The sequence below is a fragment of the Dreissena polymorpha genome, chromosome 2, assembly GCF_020536995.1.
Source record: "Dreissena polymorpha isolate Duluth1 chromosome 2, UMN_Dpol_1.0, whole genome shotgun sequence".
NCBI classification, from domain to species: domain Eukaryota; kingdom Metazoa; phylum Mollusca; class Bivalvia; order Myida; family Dreissenidae; genus Dreissena; species Dreissena polymorpha.
Genome location: NC_068356.1, coordinates 85,369,948 through 85,394,460, shown reverse-complemented (window position 1 = coordinate 85,394,460; position 24,513 = coordinate 85,369,948). Strand labels below are relative to the sequence as shown.

Below are 24,513 nucleotides of genomic sequence, written 5' to 3'. Positions count from 1 at the left end.
ACTCATCTTCAGTATGTCGCTACATTAGAATCTGATTACCTCACGTAATAGGTCAGATTCAGATACATCGAGTTTTGCCTGAAAACAATATCAAGTAATCTATGTGTATAAATACATACAATGCTCTCTTTAAAATTTCGGTGACGTTTTATTGTATACTACAATTACACATCAGCCATGTGCCTCATTAAACCTGGAACACAGTCTTGGCAAGCAAATTACAGATATATACGCAACAACCAACATACACTGAATTTAAATTGAACAAGATAAGAAACGCTTAAAAAAGCATTCTCCTAGCAGGGTTGTCGTTCGTGCCTCAACATACATCTCTGCAACATAGGGACCCTGCACAGTGTTGGGATTGCATAAAAAACTATTCTAGAAAAAACATGTATGGTATATAATATATAACAAGAAGTTCAACATGCCAAATAGGCCAAAATGTTACAAATTCAACAAAAGAGCAAATTATTAAATCATTATCGTTTTAAATTTATAAACCTATTATATATTTGTAGCCCTTATATCATCTGCAAACGTTGGCCATAAAATAATTGGCCTCATTTCAATCGTTTAAGAATAACGCATTGGAACATCGAACAAAATAGACAATTTTCGATAGGTTGGACAAAACCCCGCACTCCGATCTAACCATAATTATTCGTGTAAATGCGTACTTAAAAACAATACTATCACAATTAATCGCTTATCATTGATGAAAAAAAGTTAAATAAACAAGTTACCCTTAAAAAATAAATTTTTTTTTTTCTTTGCAACAACTGTTTTAACACTATTTTATTTTTCTTGAAAACAAAAGTCGCCTTTCATTTCCTCTGCTAGAGACACGTGACCAATTTTGCAACGAGTCATTTCACTGGTTGTTACTTGGCTTCCGGCGCACAATAATCTACTGAACACTATAAAAGACAGTTGCTTGTGGCCTTCATTGGTGATATACGCGTAGCGACAACAACATGTGCTGATAGTACGACTCTCCTTGCAAACACACAGGAAGAACTCCAGGCCATGCTAGGTATTGTTGAGTACAACACCAAGCGAAAACTTGTTATGATAAACCCAGATAAGTCAGAGCTTCTCACACTGAAATGCAAGCAACCTATACAAGTAGCTCTAGATGGTACAGCAATAGCAACAGTTACTTTTGTCTAGCTCCTTGAATTATAAGAACACAGTTGACCCGGATGGAAGACTCAATATAGCACAGCGAACACTAAATGCAGCACTAGGGCCAGGATTATATGCCGGAAGAGGACTATCACCAAAGGTATATTGTCATGTCTGGAAAGTTCACGTCATTCCGCGGTTCCAATATCGTTTAGAAGTACACGTGCTTTCTTCCAAAAATCGCAGGAAACTATAGGCCTTTCAAAGAAAGATACTTCGACATCTACAGGGCTTGCCAGAGAGATAATCGAACGCAGCTGTCTGTACCCTGGTAGGGGCCAAAACCGTTGAGCTGGTCATTGAGAGAAATCGCACTTTTCTTGAACATTGCACGTTTACCAGGATCAGTTGAACATCAAGTCTTGCACCGCCAACTGGCAATGTCAAATCCAGATCGTTACTAATTTTCAACAATAATACGTGAGATCCTGCACAAATACAGTCTCCGAAAACCTTACTACAGAATCTCCCGTCAAAACATCATGGAAGACAACGTTCAGAAATGCAACAACAGACTACTAGATGAGCACCTGGAATGAGGAACTATCAGCACAATCTGCCTGCAAAGTACATACAGGTACAATATGCACCTATTGGACATCCACACAATCAGTGGGCATCGACCGATCCAAAACAACATGAGGTCCAGAGAGCTGAATTCAAAGCCCAGCTCCTTACAGGAACCTATTTCTTGCAAAGTAGTACAGCCCGGTTCAATCGGAACGAGATATCGGCTACCTGCAAGCTGTGCAACATGGGTGACAAAACCAGAGAGCATCTTCTACTGACGTGCAAGGCTCATACAGAGGTACGAAGCTAGGAACTGAACATGCTGCAACAGATTATTGGGAGACAGATGTTTGCTGCCATTCGTTGTTATGGGGACCTACTCATACAGACCATATTTGACTGCACTCATGTATCACTACAGAAACACATCAACCTGTCGAAACCAAGAAAGCAGAAAACTGATGTCGAGAGGTGGTCACAGATCTACTGCGAGCGAATCATTTCATATCGAACAGGCCAATTTTCTGTAGCAATATAGTGGGTATCTAAATTATATATCTCCGCTCAAAAATGGTCCTCATTATACTTTGGGGTTTTTGCATGACAATGCAAGCACAAAATTACCATAAACTGACACTCAATTATGCAAAAAGTGCAATCTAATTGATGTGCATTGAAAACTGTTTATAGTTTGTGTTCTGGAACTGTGTTTTGCGAATAACATTGACTCAAGCTATCCTCAAGAAGACGTCTACTTAGAGGATTGATTCGAAGCGAACGGATGCACCCCCAGACAACATCAACATCATGTAGTTGTTTATTCAGGAAGCTGTAATAATAAACGGTAAAAGTAACGAACAACAAAGACAAATAACGAATGCATACAAAATCGCGTTTTCTGTAAAAAGAACATAACAAGTTAAAATGATTTTAAATAAAAAACAAAATATTGCATTTGATATTGCAAGCGGAGGTCACAGCCTTGTGTGTTTAGGATCGGCCGGAACTGGTTAAAGCCATGTTATTAAAGAAATCTGGAACAAAAGGAACTTGGTAAAAAATGCATCGGACGTGCAGCACCGGAATAGCTTGTACTGTGTATTCCGCCCATTTGAAGCCATTAACAGTGCACAAATTCACTGGAATAGATGATGGAAAACATGAAAAAATTGCATCATTATTAAAGAACAATGCTAAATATGACATTGTTAGTGAAATAATGGAAACTGATGTTTTAATTGTTGGTGAGTACTCAATGATAAGTATACGTACATTTGAGTCTATACAAATGTTTGTGGCATTAAAAATCCTGATAAAAACTTTGGAGGCATCCATGTGATAATCATTGATGACTGTTTGATAGTCACACCCTCATCAACAGAACAAAATAAATGTAACTATAACAAGCCCCCTCTTCAGTAGTACTTCTGGCAAGAAATAAAAGTACATACGCATGTATTAAAACTAGATTTTGTTGAAAGTCGTCTTTGAACTGAAGGCTTAAAAAGCCCTAAATTTCGGAGCATGGTCATACTTTTTACGTAATACATTAAATAAAATTGACGAAAAAGATGATTTCTACATTAGCCAGTAATTTTGTTTGCTTGTATTTCTTTCAGCCTGTGCCATTTTGATAAGAAAAATTAGCGCGATAAACCTTATAATTGGGAAACATTAAGCATTAGAAATAAATACTTTTGCAACAGAATTAAAATTGCTTTTAGGTTCATGTTTGACAGCATTTTATATAATAAAGTGCTGTTTTAATGTCTTCTTACAATGAAGATTATGTATAGGTAATATCCCTCCACATGCATATAAAACTTGCAATAATCTATAGATCATTTAATCATAACCTTTTTAAGAGATTTTTTTGGAAAAAAACGTCGATGTTTGCACGTCGGTGTTATTATCGGGCAAAAATATCACTGCTTGCGTCGCAGACGCCTCTATGCGTTTAATATGTAAAGCGCCTCGACGATGAGGCTAACGGTGCGCTCGTTAAAACCGCACTCCGTTAAAAAGTCGGCGAGGCTAAAAACCTTTACTCGGGAACAGTTTTAATTTTACCGCGATTTTTTTTCTTTTGGCGTCTTATTTTAAATAAATGTTGTAGGGTCGCAAGCAAAATAATAGGCTCGGTCGAGGAACCGTAACAACAACATTATTTAGTTGTGGCCTTATTGTTTTTTTAAGTGATCACTTTGAATCGATATTTCCTCGTGTAGTGACATTACGTAAAAATGTACGTCGAAATGATTACATTTGTGTTACATTAAAAGTCATTTCCGATATTGATCAAAGTGATTTTTTAGAGTGTGTTAAAACTTTTATGAACAGTGCCAGTAAACCATAACCAGAAGGTTGCAATAGTGTGAAACTATTTTCATGTTGACATGTACGATAGGATTCGTTAAATGAATTAAGCCGGAGACATGTATGAATCCAAAGCTACATATTCTGGGATTTCCGCAGAATTACAGATTTGACTGTCCCTAAGACAGTATGGTTGAAGGTTGGATGCCCTGTTATTTAACTGCTTAATTAATTATCCTGTAAATAAATTAACGGGGACTTTGAGATCTGCTTCTTAAACACAGCTGGAAGTATACTTCCCAACCCTACAAAAGAGTCATATCTTACATAAAAAGTCATTTACAGGTAAAAATAACATTGTCATGTTTTGCTATATAATATGTATGTTGTCACTAGGCCACATGTTGGTAATAATTAGTGTTACAGTTTTCCAAAATACTTAACCCAATCAAATGCAATGATTGCGTACAATCCAAAAAGTACAGGGAATGACACCTACTTGATAAATATATTAAATAACGTGAAAATAATGGCGGATTTCGCGAAAAATATTTTTTTTTCTCTCGATAACAGATAAATTTTCACGAAAATAATATAAATTATGTTAACAGGAATGTTTCCCTGTTAGTGCTCTAAACTGACACCACATAAAGATAAATTAAAGTTTTCGCGAAAATAAATCACTTTTCTCGAAAGCAGAACACTTTTGAGATTATTATTTCATAAAGCTTACTCAGTTTAAAAGGCCTATCTGTGAAGAGTTTGAAATAGTTCCGTTTTACACAAATTTCCAAGTTTGATTTCGCATTTTATATCCTTCAGTTTAAGTTGTTATCCCCCCCCCCCGATAAATCGGAGGGGGATATAGGAATCGCGATTGTCCGTCTGTGTGTTCGTCCCGTTTTTGTCCGGATCATATCTTTGCCATTTATCACTAATCAAATTTCACTCATCTTGCTACAAAGGCTCCCTAGCTACTATTAGACGATGCGTCTCGCCATAAATTAAGATTGCTACCCCCAATATCAATGTCACACTCATAGGTCAAATGTCCATATATGACAATATGATAGTGGTTCGCGTCCAGAGCATAACTTCGTCATTTTTCAAGCAAATTTCTTTTAACTTGGCACAAGTGATCCCCATCATAATACGATATGTCACGCTTTACAAACCAGGGTCCCAACCTCCAACGTCAAGGTCACTCGTATAGGTCAAATATCTATTTATGACAATATGATACAGTTTTGGTGTCCTAAGCATAACTTTGTCATTTATCAAGCAAATGTTAATTAACTTGGCTCAAATGTTCCCCATTCTTTGATGATGAGTCGCACATAACAACCATTTCCCATTCTTCACGGTCAAGGTCACACTAATAGGTCAAATGTCTATATATAAATATATGATACAATGTTTTGTGTCCGGAACATAAGATCTTCATTTATCAAGAAAATTTAATTTAACTTGGAACAAATGGTCCCCATCATTTGTCTATGTGTCGCGCTTAACACCCAGGCTCCTACCTCCTTGGTCAAGATCACACTTATAGGTAAAATGTCTATAATGACAATATGATAGTGTTTCGTGTCCGGAGCATAACTTCGTCATTTATCAAGTGAATTTCATTTAGCTTGACACAAATGTCCCTCATAATTAAACGATGTGTCACGCTCAACACCCAGGTTATTACCCCAAGATCAAGGTCACACTTATAGGTCAAATGTCTATATATGGCAATATGATACAATTTGTTGTGTCCAAAGCATAACTTAGTCATTTATTAAGCGAATTTTAATTTACTTGGCACATATGTTACCCATCATTTGACGATGAGTAACGCTTAACACCTAGGCCCCTTCCTCCGACGTCAAGGTCACACTTATAGGTTAAATGTCTATATATAACAATATGATACAAGGTTTTGTGTCCTGAGCCTAACTTCGTCATTTATCAAGCACATTTTATTTATCTTGTCACAAATGTTTCCCATCATTAGTTTATATGTTTCTTTTAACACCTAGGTCGCTACCTCCAAAATCAATGTCACTCTTTTTGGGTCAAATGTGTCTGGAGCATAACTTCGTCATTCATTAAGCGCATTTCGTTAAACTTGGTTCTAATGTTCCCCGTCATTAGACTATGTGTCGCTCTTAGCACCCAGGTCCCTACCTCCAATGTCAAGGTCACTCTCATAGGTCAAATGTCCATATATGATTATATGGTACAATGTTTCGTGTCCGGAGCATAGCTTTGTCATTTATTAAGCGCATTTTATTTAACTTGGTACTAATGTTCCCCATCATTAGACGATGTGTTGCGTTGAACACCCAGGTACCTACCTATATTGTCAAGGTCACACTTTTAGGTCTAATCTACATATATGATACAGTTTCATGTCTCATTCGTGTCTGGAGCATAACTTCGTCATCTTTCAAGTGAATTTCATTTAACTCGACACAAATGTTCATCCTCATTGTCCAATGTGTCATACTGAACAGCCAGGTCCCTACACCCAAGGTCAAGGTTGTACTCATACTTACAGGTTAAATCTCTCTTTATGGTACAATGTTTCATGTCCTGCCTGCGTCCGTAGCACAATTTCGTCCGCGGAGTTCTTTTTGTTTTCTTATTTTCTTAACTTTAATGATAAAATTGATTTAACATTGATTGCTATGCTGTGGTATAACAAAAGGTCTGTCTTATTTTAAATAAATTATTTCTAAAATAAACCGTGTCATTATTAATTTAATTTGCCCTTGCTTGACTTCATCATGTTAATGAGGTTTAGCTCTACTGTTGGACGCATGTTTAGTTATTGTTGTCAGACCATTGTATTTGAGGACATAAGTCTTGTTTAAGTGTGTGACTGGTGTCAATTTTTCAACAACAATCAATGGTTGTCCCCTCTAACTTTGAACACTTGCAGCCAGTTGTGTAAACTTTGATAAAAGTTATCATTGGTTATCTTTTTCAATATCTCTGGTTTTTGGATAATTTAATTTGGATTCCAATTGTATAAAAAGATTAACGAGACCATCACATGCTTTTGATAGTGTTTTTTTTTTTGTTAAAGGGATCTTTTCACGGTTTGGTAAATTGACAAAATTGAAAAAAGTTGTTTCAGATTCGCAAATTTTCGTTTAAGTTATGTTTGTGAGGAAACAGTATTACTGAACATTTACCATGGTCTAATATAGCCATATTATGCATCTTTTGACGATTTAAAAACCTAAAAATTAAAAAAGGTTGCAACGCGAAACGATTGAATCATTTGAAGAGTTCTGTTGTCGTTTAAATTTGTGAAACTACGAAGATTGCTTATATAAATTATAAAATACGCCTGTCATGTATGCTTGGCAGGATGGCTCAGTAGGCTAATGCGTTTTTACTCCAGGATTCCGGAGGTCACTGGTTCGAGTCCTGCTGCGGGTTACTGTTTTTCCTTTTTTAAATTTTATTTTTGTTTTTTACTGGAGCTTTTAAAATTCAATGTTTAAAAACATGCCAAAGTCTGTGAAAAGGCCCGTTTTAAGTTAACCAAGGTCTTAAACAATTTGGACAAATTTAAGCAGTGGACAAAGATAGCCGACGGATATGATATCCAAGTTTTATACATTGGGCTGTTGTTAACTATCAAAAGGGGAACACAAACTTAAAGGACAGATAATCCAAAAAATAGTTTGTCAGAATTATGCCCTATGTTCAACGTATATTTTTTAAGTTAGATTGTCATTTTATAATAATAATCCAACACTGTCCTGACATAAAACTGCTATTCTCAACCCACATTGGCGGAACAAGGCAAGACGAGAAGTGCCTCATGACTACCCCAGCATTCAAGGTAACTCGAGGAAATGACACCTGACAGCCCTCCGACACGACTGCAAGACACAATGAAATCAAATAGCGCCTACAAAGCCAACAGCTTGTTTAAAACTAGTACTTGCTCTGCTTTCAGACACAACTATATCTATCAATTGACATATTGTCAACCAATACACAAGTTAGCTAGCTTGTAATGAAGTATCATTAAGTTCATTTTTGTTTCATTTCCGTGTTAAACGAGGCGTTCAATGTACATGGTTATTCCAGCAAAAAGCTCTGTTCCTTCTTCTCTGTTTCTAGGTGGGTATTGAAGATTCAAATCTCCGACAGCTGCTCTTGCAATTGTCAGGAACTCTTGTTGTGATACACCAGGTTCTGGAAGGAATTGAGAATACTCCCGTTCGACATCATTTAATTGCCTTTTGTCAACCAGTGGTATTTTACAAACTCTCCTTCACCATATACTTCTGGCTGAAAGAACAACACCACAGGTTTTCCTGCAGGACATGAAATTCGGTTATTTCGACGAACACGATGAGTATTCCAAATATTGCAAACTGCATTTAGGTCTTAACTAATGACAGGAAGAAAACAGTATCTAATGCATTGTAAGTGCACACTATCAGATGTGTCCAGTAATCCGAAATCACTCATATCTTTAAAATGGTTCATCCAGACATTTCCAGACATTTCTCTAAGACTTCGCCAAAACTTCTCAAGTCTGACATTTCTGTTGGATGAAACATAGACGAAGCTTAGGATCCCCTGGAACTGATCTGCGTCTGCCATCGTAATGCAATTTGCAAATCACGGACAATAGAATTTTCTGTACCGAGGTCACCGTAAACCCGAAATGGAATGCCATTAATTTCCGTAATGTAGTCTAAATAAAAGCTAGATATGTACATCGGCTTTTTGTAAGAATCACAACATTTCAGCCACAACACTCTACGGGAAAATCCATCCACAGCTCAATGGATTGACAAACCGTATGGCTTCAATTTGTCCCAGCCATCTAAATGGATTGCAAAATAGGGACCATTGTTTAAAAAAATTCTCCTCATTAACCTTCCCGCCTTCCTTAATGCAACACCTTGTGGATCAATGTGTCCTAAAATTAGACGAACCATCTCAAATGTAGCTGCAAGTCTATGATTAATCAGGAGTCTTTGACGCATTTTCCGGTAACCAGCTTTTTCACCGGAAGCTGATAACTGAAGCAATATCCCTTGAAAAATTTCTTCGAGACTGTGCAGACTTTGGCCTCTAGTCAGGCGGTAACGTCTCGAGAATCGGAAAATTGATCGTTCGCTTGTTATTTCCCATGTCGTATGGCCATAACTCCAAGAATTTCACGTATAGAATAACCTCTGACGATACAAAACAATAAGCTGTGATGATGACATACCGTGAAGACCGGCGTCCTGAACATCGTATGCGGGCATGATCTGGAATTACCATTATTCAAATAAAAAAGCCAAAGGTCTGACAAGTGGCTTTTCAAAGGGAGACATTGGTAATGTACCGTTTTCGACCTTTGAACTCTAAATGTGACATTAACACTGTATAGACTGTTGCATTAATGAATACAGAAAAATCGCACATCCATTTATCACCCAGTAATTTCCATTTTAGGTCGGAAAATAAATATGTAAAAACAGCTACAAAGATGCATTTTTCGTCAACAAAGATGCATTTACATTAAAAATAAAACAATAAATAGAAACTTACTACTTGCTATAGTATGCACGTACACTCCAGTTCTTGGTCTGTAGGATAAAAACAATGTTCACCGATTGAAGAGCATCTTTTTTTATATAACTGGCTACTTTCGCGAATTTATATTCATAATTTCATGAAGTAATCTGATTTCGAGAAAAAAAAATGTTTTCGCGAAATCTTCAATTATTTTCATGAAAATTTTATCTGCATGTTTTGGCAATTTAAATTCGTGTTAACATAATATATTTATTAACGTAAAAATTTATGTTTCAGCGAAAAGAATTTTTTCCCCGAAATCCTCCATTATAATCATGTTATTTTAAGTTGTTAAGTGGTGGCACAAATATGCTTTCATAGAAAAGAGCTTTAACTAAAGAGAAAATTTGTTGGTCATGTTATAAATAGAATCTTAGATTCGTGGTTATTTTGTATTGAACTTTTTAAACTCGTCATCTAAAGCAAGCCTCGTTTTTATCTTCATTTAGATGACTCGTTTAATAAATTCAATACAAAACGACCACTCATGCAAGATCCTATATATAAAAGTGTTATGGCCTTGTTTTAAATTGAATTATTAAATTAGGAGTACAACTAGATGCAACTTCATGTATAATAATTGTTAGCAATTTAATAAGTTAGCTAAGAAATAATCGACGGGTTACCGTTGGTTATTGTGGTTATAACCAACGGAATGGAATTCCGATGCGTAGGAATTTGATAACAAGCATCGGAACGACATACCGTTGGTAATTACCGCAATAACCAACGCGTACACGTCAATTATTTCGATTCCAACACGTAGAAGTTTATAAGTTATCCGCGATTTAAAAGTTATAAATGAGAATCATATTAAACGAACGTTCTCCATTTTTTCGTGAAAACGTGACGTCACCACAACAATGGCAATCAAATGACGTCGCCTTCATTCATAAACACTGCGCGGACAATCAAAGTGACGTCATACTTTTCACCGTTGGTATATCGGGGTAATAACCCACGGTAGTTTTCCTTCTTTGTATATAGAAAACAAGTTACATGCCGTGGTAGAAAAATTTATAATCAACAGTGGAATAATTGTATTTACAGTAGAATAACGATATTATGTTATGCGTCATTTTATGTTAATGTTTCAGGGTTGAAGTAGACGGTTATGATATATTCAAGCCAGGCCAGCTTATAGTTGTCATTTCTAGAGTTCAGTCTTCTAATTGATTACGTGTAATAAATGTTCACACTCGGCACATCTTCAGCCCATGTGTTGCTATAACAAGATATTGAATATGAAAAGCCTGGACACAGTTGAAGTTTTAAGCTGCTGTAGCATGGACAGGTATCTATGCATTAAAGCCTTATTGGTACATGTATTGCCACCAATAGAATTTTCTCTTATTTAATTTTCAGAGCAACAAGGAAATACATCATACTCATTATATGGAACTGCCAAAAACTTGTAATAACAATGTTGTTATCAACTTCATGTCATGATGGTGGTGACTTGAAACTTCACACAGTGTTGGCCATGTCATTCAGATCAAAGCTGTGGTCAGACCATTCAGAAGTACCTCTATAATGCCAAAAATTTTTTAAGGTCTGTAGTTCTGACTGAATGAAATTGTCACTTTCAGATTTCGTTTCTACAAATTGCATACAAAATCACTGTAGTCATTCTTGCAGTCCCGTGTAATTCAGTAATTCAACTTTATAATTGACTTGTCGATAAAAGCACATCCACAATCTATACCCTTCTTGCTAACCTATATTATTCAATAATGAACTTCAGTCCAACCTGTGTTAGTGGTTAACTCTATTAAGCAGTAACAATCTTATTACCTTAAATTCACCGGAAGTAGAACTAGAAGAAGGTCTTTTTCGTAATGACTTCTTTATATCCAAACGGTATGGTTTATATTTAACTTTGATATTACCAGCATTAGTCTTTGAAGAAGCAACATTTTTGCCCAACAAGAATACGGTTAACAGCTCTCTGGTATTGTTAGGCACTAGGGTTGGTATTTGCTCCGTGGTATGTTGACCTTTGCTGGTTGAATAATGGGCTTGTTGATAAATAATTATGTGGCTTTTCTCTTAAGCAAATATGCATGAATTATCGGTTAGCTTGAGCACCGTCCACACATGTGTATAGAACTGTAAATCCCGCAGACTTTAATAAATATAAAGCATTTCCAGAACAAACCAAATAGCTCGGATGCCTTGACACCATTTGTAATGAAATACACAAACAGGAAATGGAAAACCATTAGTTCCCAGGAAAAGAAGTTGGAGAGCGTATTTTCCTAACTTCTTTCATTTGACCCTTGCTTCATGTCATCGCACGATTCTCCCTCATTTCCATAAACCTTGATCCTAGAGATTGATACAATCTACAATCACATGTTTATCAATTTATATGTCTGTCTGTATTGCCATTTCATCAAATATCATCCCCCATATCTCTCCCCCTCTGGTATGTTCAGTCTATTTGCGCCAGTAAACATCCATCGGAAAACATCATCATCAAATCCTGTTTTTTTAATTTATTTTTTGTACAAAAGTAGCAACGCTTTAGAAGGCAGGACTAATAACTTGATGCATATAACAGTGCATATACATTCCATTGTACATTTGGAGACATACACCTAAAAAACGATTGGACAATCTTCGTCCTTTAGGGTGTCTTCCAACATTTGTGTCTGTTCAACCAGTAATTCAATCGTATTTTCATCTGCTTCTGCTAAGAGCGATCTAACTTCATTAATTAATGGGACAGGACCAGGAATGTTTTTTTAAAGGCTAATTTTCCTCATTACCAGATTGTCAAATTGTCATTGTTTGACATAATCTACACGACACAACACGGCTATTTAAGGTTACCACTTTTGCAAACATTAATGACTTGACTGAATTTAGTTCTTGTTCACCGGGTCATTCCATAAGTCTATGGTGTGGTATCTACTGACAATTATTGATTTTGTCACATGAAGGCCACTACAAAGTTTGATATTGTCTACACCATCTAAAACTTGTGTCACACCTTAAGTGAAATATTCCTTCAATATAAATGATGGACAAGTCTACAATTTTACCCGCAATTTTAAATTGACATGTGTTGTTATTTTGAACTATTATTGTTCTTAATAGACTGTTGCCATTGATCATGTATCCACTTTCTGATTCACAAATACTCTCTTTAGATGAACTCTTCTTTATGTAAAAAAATTCTGACACGGATATACTTGTATCTGACCAGATTATATCATAAACAGAGGATATTGCATCAATAGGATTAATGCAGAAACCTTTATATAATGTTTTGAACGATGTTCTGACCTTTCTTTTCACACTTTTAATACCAGGTCTCACAGTTTTTACATGTTCTATGAAAATGATAGCGTCAGGTATTGGGTACTCTTTTCTTGATTCCACACACTCACTTTTAACAGTCTCATATAGCTTTTTTATTTGCACTTCTTCTTCACTTTTTGAAGACAGTCTGGGCAAAATTCTAGTAAAAAAAGAAACTACAAATGTTAATTGTTAGTATTTATAATTATAAGCAAAATACAGTTAAACCTTTGCTAGTGGTATTTTTGAATATGGAATGTTGAAGAAAAAGTTTTAAAATGTGCACTTCCAATTTAGATCAATGCAGAATTTAGCTTTTGTTCAATTTTGTAAGTATTATTAAGTTATTAATTAATATATATTCTTTAAACATATATACATGTATATACATGTATACCTAATGTCATTAGTTATTACATTCGCTGAGTGGAAAATAAAGCATGAATTTGATATATAGCCGACAATTGAGGGTTATATAATTCTAAGAAGGCAATATTCTACTTTTCACCTTTAGTTACTTACCAAATATCAAACAAATATGTTACATTGCAATGTATTTTTTACAATTATTTTAATTAAACGCAAGATAACTGTGCATTGATTAAACTGTGTCTTAATTTTGAAAGCTGTATCCATTACTTCATTGTTTTATTTTCTATAGAAATGAACAGAATTCCCCCCAAGAAATACACTTGCGTAATGTTGTAACAAAACAGTGACCCTAATTGCATAACAGAAATAGATTAATTTAACTTACGGTATTTAATCTTTGAATAAATTGCCAAACATGATTTTCAATCAAGCTGAAATAAATCTGTTTAACAAAATCAATTTGCAACTTTATTCAGTGTCTAACACAGGTTTTAGTGTAGATGCTATCAATACATTTAATTATAATAACGTGTTTTCTTTTTAAATGGTATGAAAATCCTCTGAAAAAATCAGCAAGCAATTCATTTATGATATTTTTTGGTTAATGCCTTCAAAAAGTCACATCATGTTTAATTTAGGTACTGCAATCGTTTTTTACCTTCTAATATATTTAACTCTGATAAAAGTAATTGATGGAAATCATTTCATTAATATCAACCAAAATAAAACGCTATAAAAATGCAGATTATGTTGAGAATAATATTAACATACACATAATTTTAGTATTTCTTCATTTGTTGTGCAACCATATTCTATTAGTATTCAAGCAATTAGATAATATGCAGAAAGCCATGATGTTGGTTGTAAAACCAATGTTTTATTTAATGTAACATGTCAGGTTTATAGATGTTATCATTAAATTTATTTATGTCTAAACAATTTATATCATAAAATGTGTTACAACTTGACATATTTCCTTTGTAAATGGCTAGTTCTTTTTAGAAAGCAAAAATAAAGATATTCATCTTTGAACATGATGTTACCTTTTAAAACATGTATTAATGTTCTGGTAAAGTGTTATTCTTCGTAATTGTGCTATGACGTATGCATCAGGTAATAGTTTCAGTCTATATTTTCCATTAAGTTTCATTTAGTGAAAGCATACATCTTTATTATAAACTCAGTTTTTACATTTTAATAAAACGCAATTCGGACATCTTATTAAGATCAGTTTTCATCAGAAAACATGGTCAATATAAAAATTTTCAAAATTATTAATTGGTCGTATGAAAATTAACATATTTTAATATAGATAATAACCAGATCATCAATACTTTTATTTAAGCCAGTGAGTCGTTAGTGTCTAATTAATAATGTTTTGTTTTACATACATGTCAGTAGTAAACATGAGCATATGCCAGTGCACTACAGATAGCTATGAAATGGATCTTGATGATGATTTTATTGACATTCTTGCATCTTTTGATAGTGACGAACAAAAGGTACTACAGTTTAATATCAATGATGACTTTGACATGATGAAAATGATGAAATGAAGGTATTTCTTTCAAAAACCCATTTGGTACATTACAACAAAAGTGCATTGTAATCAAATCACAGCTTTACCGTGCAGACCCCAGATTTTTATAAAGAGGATACCTTTTAAAATGTCAGATGTGTCAAAAGAACTAGGTATTGATGATACTTACCCTATTGCTGAGAGAGTCCTTAATAAATTTTATAAAACAATTTATGAGTACACTGTTTGTTTACAATATATCATTTGCTCAACATCGGAACTGTACATGTATTTGAAGATGTTTGAATATATAAGAGAGTGTGTTTTGGAACAAAGGGTTCACTTAATAATATAAAGTAGTATGAATATTTATAAAAGATCGGTTACAGATGCAGGATACTTCATAGCAAAGCTCAGAAAAAAATATGCGAAGGTTTTGAAATCATACATTTTCTCTAATAGTAAAGATCACAACCAACATTCAAGGAAGCTTCACTACTTATGCTTAACTCCTTCATGGAAGAAGAACAGTATTTACAACAAATGACATCTGACCCCGACTCCCTGATTGTCACTGAAAGGAAACAAAATAAAAGGCATGGACTAACTAAGGTAACAGATGGCATGTTTAATTTGTTTTTTTAATATAACTGAGTTGTGTTTGACACAACTTGGGAATAAAAATGTAACAAAATATGAAAAAAGTATAATAATTGTTTGGAGCACCTACTTTGTGAATCGAATTTATATGAGCAGTTTTCGCATATGGTTATTCATACATTGAAAGGAGACACCACTGAAGAATTTATTTTCTTTCACTTAGGAACATGTGATAATATCAAAAATTGAGGATTCTTTGGTTATTATCCTGCACAGATTTGTATAATGAACTTGTTAAAAAGTACTTTCTGGTTTTATTTGCTCAGTTTTGCTGAGATGGTAAGGTGTTTTTAATATTTCAACAACAATTGCTCATAGGAAGCAATAAAAAGTTTTGAAATCTTCTGAAAAATCAAAAACACACACTTCGCAAACTAAATAATCATAGGAACAAATGGATGCAACTGTACAATCACACATGCTGCCTGTCCAACCAGATAAAGAGTCTGGACCCCAACCTGGAAATCACATTCGAAAAGTGATCTTTGTGAAAAGTGTCAAAGTGCTGATGGAAAAGTGTGGGTACAGTGTGATTCATGTAATTCTTGGTTATACAGAAAATGTGCAGGTTTGCAAAATGCAAGAAAATGAAAGAAATATTCAAAGGATGGAGCTTAATGGAACTGCACAGGTTGTGAATAATTAACATCATTTTGATGCCTTATTAAATTCATCCAAAATCATTTAAAGAAAAGAGAACAATCCATAGAATTGAAAAACAATGTTTAAAATAAAATAAGCACTGAGCTACTTTCGTGTTTAATGACAGTGTTCAGTACTTTTATTGTCAAAAATTGATAGACAGACTCTTTTTTACCAATGTACAAGCATTTTCCTTTCAATCAGGAATAATTTCAGTGAAGAACTGGATAAAAAAATATCTCCGACGTAACAACAACAACAACAATTCTTCATAATTTTGCGCCTCACCCAAACGTGCTCTTGAACCCGGCTTAGCAGTGAGATACACTGACAGAGCCAGGCACACAATCATCCATTCAATGAGCGGTTTACATCCGGAGTGGGTAAGTAACCACTCGACCTGGAAAACAACAACGACCCTTTGGCAAAGGGCGACAGCTGATTACTGTAACGGAATGGATGTAAATAAATGAAAATAGCTTACTAATTTCGATTGTATTGGAATTAGTTTTAAGGTGTAAGTTTTTTATTTAACTCTTTTTCATCAATGTAAAGCGATACATTGTGATTGTATTGTTTGTAAGTACGCATTTACCCGAAGGGTTATGGTTAGATCGGAGTGCGGGGTTTTGTCCTACCAAGCGCAAAATATCGATTCGGATCGATATGCCAGTTTGTAATTCTTAAACGGTTGAAATGATGCCATTTTTATGACCAACGTTTGCAGATTATACCAAGCTACACTTTCATATAAAGGTTTATAAATTAAAAAACGATAATGACTTTGTTATTTTCACTTTTGTTGAATGTGTGTCATTCTGCCTATTTGGCATGTTGAACCCCTTGTCTATATATTATATATCACATATAATTTTTATTCTAGATTTGCTTTTGTTTTTTATGCAATCCCAACACTGTGCAGGGTCCCTATGGATTTTTCCAAAATTGTTTTTTAGACACAGAACGTTAATTATAAACACACATCAACGCTGTAACATTATTATTATATTACTCAGGATTGAAACAAGGTACGTACGTGTAAGCATGATAAATAAATAAATTGCTATGGTTTCAAATAGCAAAATGAAGATTTGGCTTGTTGACTGACACTGGTTTTGACAGTTGCTAAAGATGTGTATAACTTTTCTAATAATTAATGGAAACTATAGAGTACAATCCAAATAGCAGTAATAAAACTTGAAATTAGTACGTATTGATTAAATTTTAATGTCACTGTGTTCTGAGAAGTCGCACAATAGTGTGCATTTACTCTGTATTTCACGTTCTCTTATCAACGAACTCTTTAATTTCTAATGGGCCATTTTTATATAAGATCGGGAACAATCGAGTCATCATTTCATACCATGGTTTATATTAAACAAGATCACGAATTGTGTTAAGGATCCTGCCTTTGGCTGTACTATCGCAAATATATTTTGTTGATGTGGTTCATATGTTTCTTTAACTGTATTTAATATGAAATACACACAATTGTATCGGAAAACCTTGTATTGTAATGCTGCAGCGCGATACTTTTTTATTTTCGGAATAAGTTTGTTTTTTTTTTATATAAAAATTATATTTATATAAATGAGTAAAGATTAAAATACATCGATCAACATGATTATGACGAGATAACATCACGTCTTTAAACATATATTCATGTTGTTTTGTGTTTGCATTGGAAAAATAGGGCACGGTGCCGAAGTTGAATGGTTCAACTTTGATGGAGAGTTGATATTTAACAAAATTACACAAGATCAAAGGCTATGCGATGCAGAAGAAGGTATTGGATTAGTGTGTGTATATGTTAACACTAGTACATTGTATATTATCCATCTTCTGTCGTCATGTTCGTTTTGTTTGTTCATCGTAAATATTGGAAATAAACTTCAAAATTCAGTTTTCTGAATTTACATTTCAAGTGAGACATAATTGCCATAAAGCTACCTTGTTTGTATGGTTGCGTCTATTATTATGAAAAAATTGCCAAAACATGTATTCCGAATTAGAATTAATCTTACAGAGGAGTTAGTGCTTAACATGAGCACTGTTACCGTGGTGACGAGAACTCAGTGGTATGCAAAATCCTCCAAAGAAGGCGCAAAATATATGACGATGCCAGTGAGCCACATGTTCATACACCATACGGACATGAATGAGTGCGTCTCGCAAACAGAATGTGTCATAGAAATGCGCAAAATACAACATCTTCATCAGGATATAAATGGTAATTGTTCCTGCTATATCATATGATCTTATTAGCTCATATGCTATTCCCAAACTGCCTGAATTGGGTTCTCAGAACAATATAGTGATGTCCCTGTGTATGTACGTACGTGTGTACTTAATTCGTAAGTTTGTCAGTATGTTCGGATTGTTGTCAAGACAATAATTTAGCTTGATAGTGTTTCACGTATTTAGGCTTTAAACATAAACGTTATGAGAGTCAGGCGTCATGTAAATGGCAAAGTACCACGCTGACATTTTGCTTGAGTGATTTTATATCATGTTGCGTCATTGATATACTTTTTTATATACTCAATTTAAAATAGAAAACTATCAAGTTGAAATGCTGCATACACTTAACACGTTTTCTTAAAACGTAATTCTTTTTCAGGATGGGCCGATATCGCTTACAACTTTGTGATCGGACAGGACGGTGGGGTATATATTGGCCGAGGGTGGGATCGGGTCGGGGCCCACACATTGGGCTGGAATAATGTATCCATTTCATTTGCATTCATGGGAAACTTTACGGATAAACTGCCCACTGACGACGCCTTGAAAGCTCTTGAGGAAGCGCTTGTTCTTGGTGTGAAACTCGGTAAACTCACGCCCGACTTTAAGCTGCACGGTCACAGGGACGCAAGGCCGTCTATGGAGAGCCCAGGGCAGAAGCTGTACGATCGAATTCGTAAACATAAACACTATGAGCCCATCGGACCGAACATTGTTACTGTCTCGCCGAAATCTCCTGTATGACATTTTAATATATGTCAACTTTTTGTATCGTTGTCTTGCTTTTTTTGTTTATTGACATTATTTCTTTTTTATTATTACTATTAATATTGTTTGCCTGATATATATATACACATGTTAAGACTGGTTTGCAGATGTATCGTTATCCTTCTCTTACACAATATCTATATTTTAGTGAATATAAATTGTATTACATGATATAAGCTTTATGTGTTCGTTAGTTTTTACCATAGACATGTGAAATATGCATCTTAAATTAGTTTGTTGTTAAGAGTGCAAGTGGCTTTTGCTAGTAATCAAGTATGTATCGATAATAGTAGAGCAATATTCTCGTTATCTTTGTTAACTATAGCATGTGTATGTAATTGATTTTGACAATAATAATTATTTTGAAGATAGCATACAGTTTGGATCGAATAAAATTATTTGCATCGGATTTATTTGCTTATGTGGTGAAACTGTTCTGTTAAAGTTATAAAATATGCAATTAATTTGAATATCAAATGAACATTACCTTGGTTATGTTTATATTTTAATTATACAGGCAAATATTAAAGCGCGTCATCACGAAAATCAACTGCTCCTGTACACGTCATTTATGAAAATAATTCATCGGAAATCCAATTCCTTCTTGAACGATTTTAAAATCATGCTCAACTCATAAACCCTTTTAACCTGTGAACAAGATCGATATTTTGTTGCCTTTTTAACGAAATTCGAACAAAAATAATTCCAAGAGGGCGTGGCGTACAAATGATTTGATAGTGCAGAAAAGCACGATAATATCAAATGTGGGCGGCTGGGGGGGGGCTTACAATTGTGGAAATGGGCGGTGTTGATACGTGTTGTCGGTCAAGGGTATAATAACACTGACAAATACTGATTCAGCGTCTCCAATGTAATTGTGTGCCCTAGTGGCATAATAGCAACGGTAATCTACCACCAACAACACATGTTCTTTTAATTTTAATGTTTTTACTCACCGTACATTTACATTTTAAAAGAGTTTAGCATGGTAATTAAGCTACAATAATGACAACTCAGAAGAAAAACGATGCACAATCTGTAATAAAGGTACTGACGGTACTGGTGTGACGATGCTTCTGAAGAGGATTGATATAAAAGCATCTTTTTAAGTTTATCTACATCACCACAATTGTGTATGTGGGTAACAACATGTTGGGTAGAAAAAAATGGGTACGAACATTTCGGCTACAAAAATAATGCCAAAAAAGAATTGGGCACGAAAACACATTTCGTTACGAAAAAAAATGGGTACGAAAAATAAATTGGGTACGAACAACAATTTGGGTACGAGCAAAAATTTTGGTATGAAAAAAAATTGGATACGAAAAATGTAGGGCACGAACAAAAAATTGGGGGTACGGGGAAGTAGTACCCGTGCGGAACTTGATCCATTCAGCGAAACTGGGAGGCGGGTTACATTCTCGATCAAATATAACAAGAAATATCTTCGATATTCGACGTGTATTTTCTGTACCTCTTATCTTAAAACAAATCGTTCTGTTACAGTATAACGTTTGTGGGTTATACCATTACGTTTCAGAATGTAAATTCAAAACTTGACATGCTCTTTAATTACACCGTGCTCTTTAATTTCTCATGTATATCATACCTAACTTTATATTTCGCTGTTAATGATGCTATGTGTATGGACGTGATTTCACATGCCCATGTGCATGAACATACATTTTTTCTCTTTTGATTATTGTTTTTTCCCCCTCTAATTCAATAAGCTTAGGCATGTTTGTTCGTTAAGTACGGCAATAATATCATGATGATTCCCGAAAGTAGGTATGAGCACATAGTCGTAAGAGGTAAGGTTAACTAAATCTCCGCGATATGACCTAATATGTGTTTAAAACAGCAACACATATCCAACAAAATGAGAAAGCACGCATAAGAGCGAGTTTCACAGATGTCATACGGCTATTATGCTGTTTATATACCATAGTCTCTACAACGTTTACAAATAGCAGGTTCGATATAATTCGTTCTCTTTACACTCATGATCGCGTTGAAAGTTAATTATACACGTTTTAATTCGCAATTTATTTACTGAATCACGACAAATGTCAAATGCAATACAGAAAATGCATAGTTGTTTCATTGATCTATAAACATATAATGGATGGAATATAACTGATTTAAAATTAACGTTTTCAAACTATTATGAAATCTTTTTCCCAGAATATGCTGTCCAATTTATAGCTGAGCTTCCTATTCCTTTATCAATAATAATTCGCGAGGTATGCCGATTAGAAAAATAAATCGAACTGGCTCGGTCTTTTACATAGGTCGCCATTGTGAAGAATTTTTTCATAGTATGATAACTTAGACGAGCTGCTTCGCAGCATCGTCAAAAATGACATAAAGGGTGCAGATACGACAATAATGACAATTATGACACACGATAGGACAATCGTGAAGTTCGTCACCGTTTCTGTCATCTGGCGGGTATATTTGTCGTACGTTCGCGTTGGCGTGTTGGCACAACACTGGTCAGATATATACACATTATGCCATATGCACATACTTGAAAAAAGGCAATGTTATTAGGTTTGAAATCTTTAAGGCGGCTTTTTCCAGACATACACATTAATCTTTTAGTGATAACAAATCTGCTGTCAGATTCATTATGGGTTGTATACAGTTAGAATAAAGAAATTGAGTAACTATTGGGATTTTGCGAATAGTGTTTTGCCAAACTGGGTAAGAATTGTTTAATGGATAAAACTACTTATTTCTACACGTTGTATGAACCGCATTTGATTAATTTGCCCATTCTCTACCATAAAAATCAATTGGCACATTAAACTAAAGAAGAGGATATCTTCATAAACCCACGATTCCCGGGAAATCCCCGCTTCTCCAATAGTAATGAAGGGCCACGTGCGTCCATTTGATGACCGTGTAATACCCGGACCCTAGGCTATCGAAGCACATTGCCTCGCCTTGAAGTTCCATGACATAAGGTATCAGGACCGGAGGTGACGTCATATACGCGCACTTATCTCCGCCGCGGATGTACACAGGGTGCCTTTAACACGTGACTTTTTAAGATCAGTGTTAGGAGAATAAAGCGCGACCAGACACCATTTTTAAGGATGTATTTTTAAATATTTCACCATTTTAAATGGGACAAAGTGGAGAGCCCGCTCATTTGTGAGAATTTTCTATAGGTATCATGATTGTTTTTAAACAATAAGTATTTTTCAGTAGTGCAACCGCGTGTTTGAACGGTTAGAAAAATGTCGGATCAGTGTGGGGGACCACATATTACAACCGCGCGGTTGCACTTTACTGAAACAAAACACTTATATGTTAAAAAAAATCATGATACCAATAGAAAACTCTCACGAATGAGCGGACTCTCCACTTTATCCCATTACAAATGGTATAATATATAAAAAGTCATCCTTAAAAATAGTATCTGGGTCGCGCTTTATTCTCCCAACACAGATCTTAAAAGTCACGTGGTATATGCAAGGTGGTACCAGTAGTAGATCTGTAAGTACGTTTTCACTAAAACTTGAAATGAGGTTCAACATAATGTTCTGAAAGGCAATGATATTAATACTAATTCAAATTCGCATATTGCATCTAATCATTCCAAATATTTACACATTCTGAATGTTACATGTATTGTATAAATGAAGCATTTGTCTCAGTGTTCGTGATTTTGAAGCACGTTATTATTGGGGGATTCTTATTATTAAGCATTACTTAATATATGAGAAAATGTAATATAAATTCGGTTTGCACTTTGAATACGTACTTTATATGAATTCTCCACGTGGTGTTAAGCAATTTATAAGAAATAGCAAAACATTATGAATTATCAAGTCGTTATCCAGTCGATTCGCGTATGTAACGCTTTAAAATTGTATCAGTTTCAAATGATACTTATTCATGAACGGAACAGTCTTTTCATTAATAATATGAGTCTTCACCATAAGTGTCATTTCGACCCCTGATGAACAGTGTTCATTTTTCGGATATGTGACAATTATTTAGACAATCTGTGAGCAAGAACCTTTAAGCTTTCTGCAATTATCTATGATTTTCTAGGCCACTTCCCCGCACTGAAATGTGATGCTACCAATGCGTTCTCTACTTAATGACTTTAATTTCTATAAGTATATTACACTCTATTCATGTTCAACTCACGTCCATTAGGCGAGATATCTCCTACCACGGGAGACACAATCCATGACGTCATGTTGAAGAACACGCCCTCGTAGACCTGCACGCGGTGGTGCGAGCCTCAGGCGTTGCTAGGGAGACGGACGAACTTGGGGTGCTGACCTCCGCCCTATAGCATACCATGTGTGTCAAAAGTCAACAAGACCTACGAGGTAAAAAAAGAAATATGTACGTCGAAGTACATTTGTTTGTTCTTCGACTTACACAATTGTACTTCGAGGTACAGTTTATACCGACCCTTGAGTGTTAGCCAATCAGAAGACGCCTTGTAAAAAATGGCGGCCTCCATACTATCATTCGGTTCTGGAAAAACAACAACTGTGTGCCAACAATTATAGTCCAATAAAATTAATGCCAGTCAAAGAGAACATGAGAAATTATTCTTTATATCGGGTTCCTTTACTTACCGGTAATGTAGTGGTGGTTTTCAATTGAAATAATGCTCTATTTTACGCAATTCCCCTTCGGGCGAAAATTCCCTGTCCAAAACAGACGAGTGTTTTGATTGCTGTTAAGAAAATGTGTACGTCGAAGTACAAACATGTACGTTGAAGTACAAATTGTACTTTGGGGTACAAATATATACTTTGAATTGTATTTCATATTTGTACTTCGAAGTACAATTTTTGAGTTCTTGCCTATTATCGATATGTCTTTAGACACAAGCACATAAACACATCCTAAAATCCACAGGACTACGTTGATGTCCATTCTTATCCGCTGACTAGTGGACATTTTATCGTTTTTTTAATGTTAAAACGTTAAAACGTATGTCCCGGTTTTGACAGACACCGACACAGCCATCTTAAAGGCAAACACCATGCCTTTCTATTAAGGCTGGCAACCACAAGCATACAAAGAAATTCACAAATCAGGCCTTTTGCCCTGTGACTTACACATGTTCCTTTAAACTGATACCAAAACTTATCATTTGAAATGCACTTTTTAAATCTTATGCACCAGGACCTGCATCATATGTGCTTAGTAGCAAACTGACTGCAAGTAACCCACCAAATTCCACTTCCTTTTAGGGGTATGTGACCTTTAAGAGAACCCAACCCCTTCAAATTTTAATAAAAGTCACTTTTCCCACAGGTATAATCTGTTTCGAAAAAGATAATAAATTTCAAGTACAATGACACACAGATTTATTCATAAAAGTTGACGTTGAAAGCGTCACGCATAACAGCGTTGTGCGTCAAGAA

General features: G+C 35.0%; 2 protein-coding genes across 3 annotated transcripts in view; both read left to right on the top strand.

Moving 5' to 3' along the window:
* Nucleotides 1-19,289, top strand: part of LOC127867910 (uncharacterized) — a 32,321-nt gene extending 13,032 nt beyond the window's left edge. For both annotated transcript variants that reach the window (XM_052409415.1, XM_052409414.1), the window contains 3 exons: nt 17,793-17,885; nt 18,126-18,329; nt 18,720-19,289. In XM_052409415.1, coding sequence (XP_052265375.1) covers nt 17,793-17,885; nt 18,126-18,329; nt 18,720-19,084 — 662 coding nt within the window. In that variant the 3' untranslated portion in view covers nt 19,085-19,289. The remainder of the gene's footprint in view (nt 1-17,792; nt 17,886-18,125; nt 18,330-18,719) is intronic.
* Nucleotides 1-24,513, top strand: part of LOC127867909 (uncharacterized) — a 94,126-nt gene that overhangs the window by 27,610 nt on the left and 42,003 nt on the right. The window lies entirely within an intron of this gene.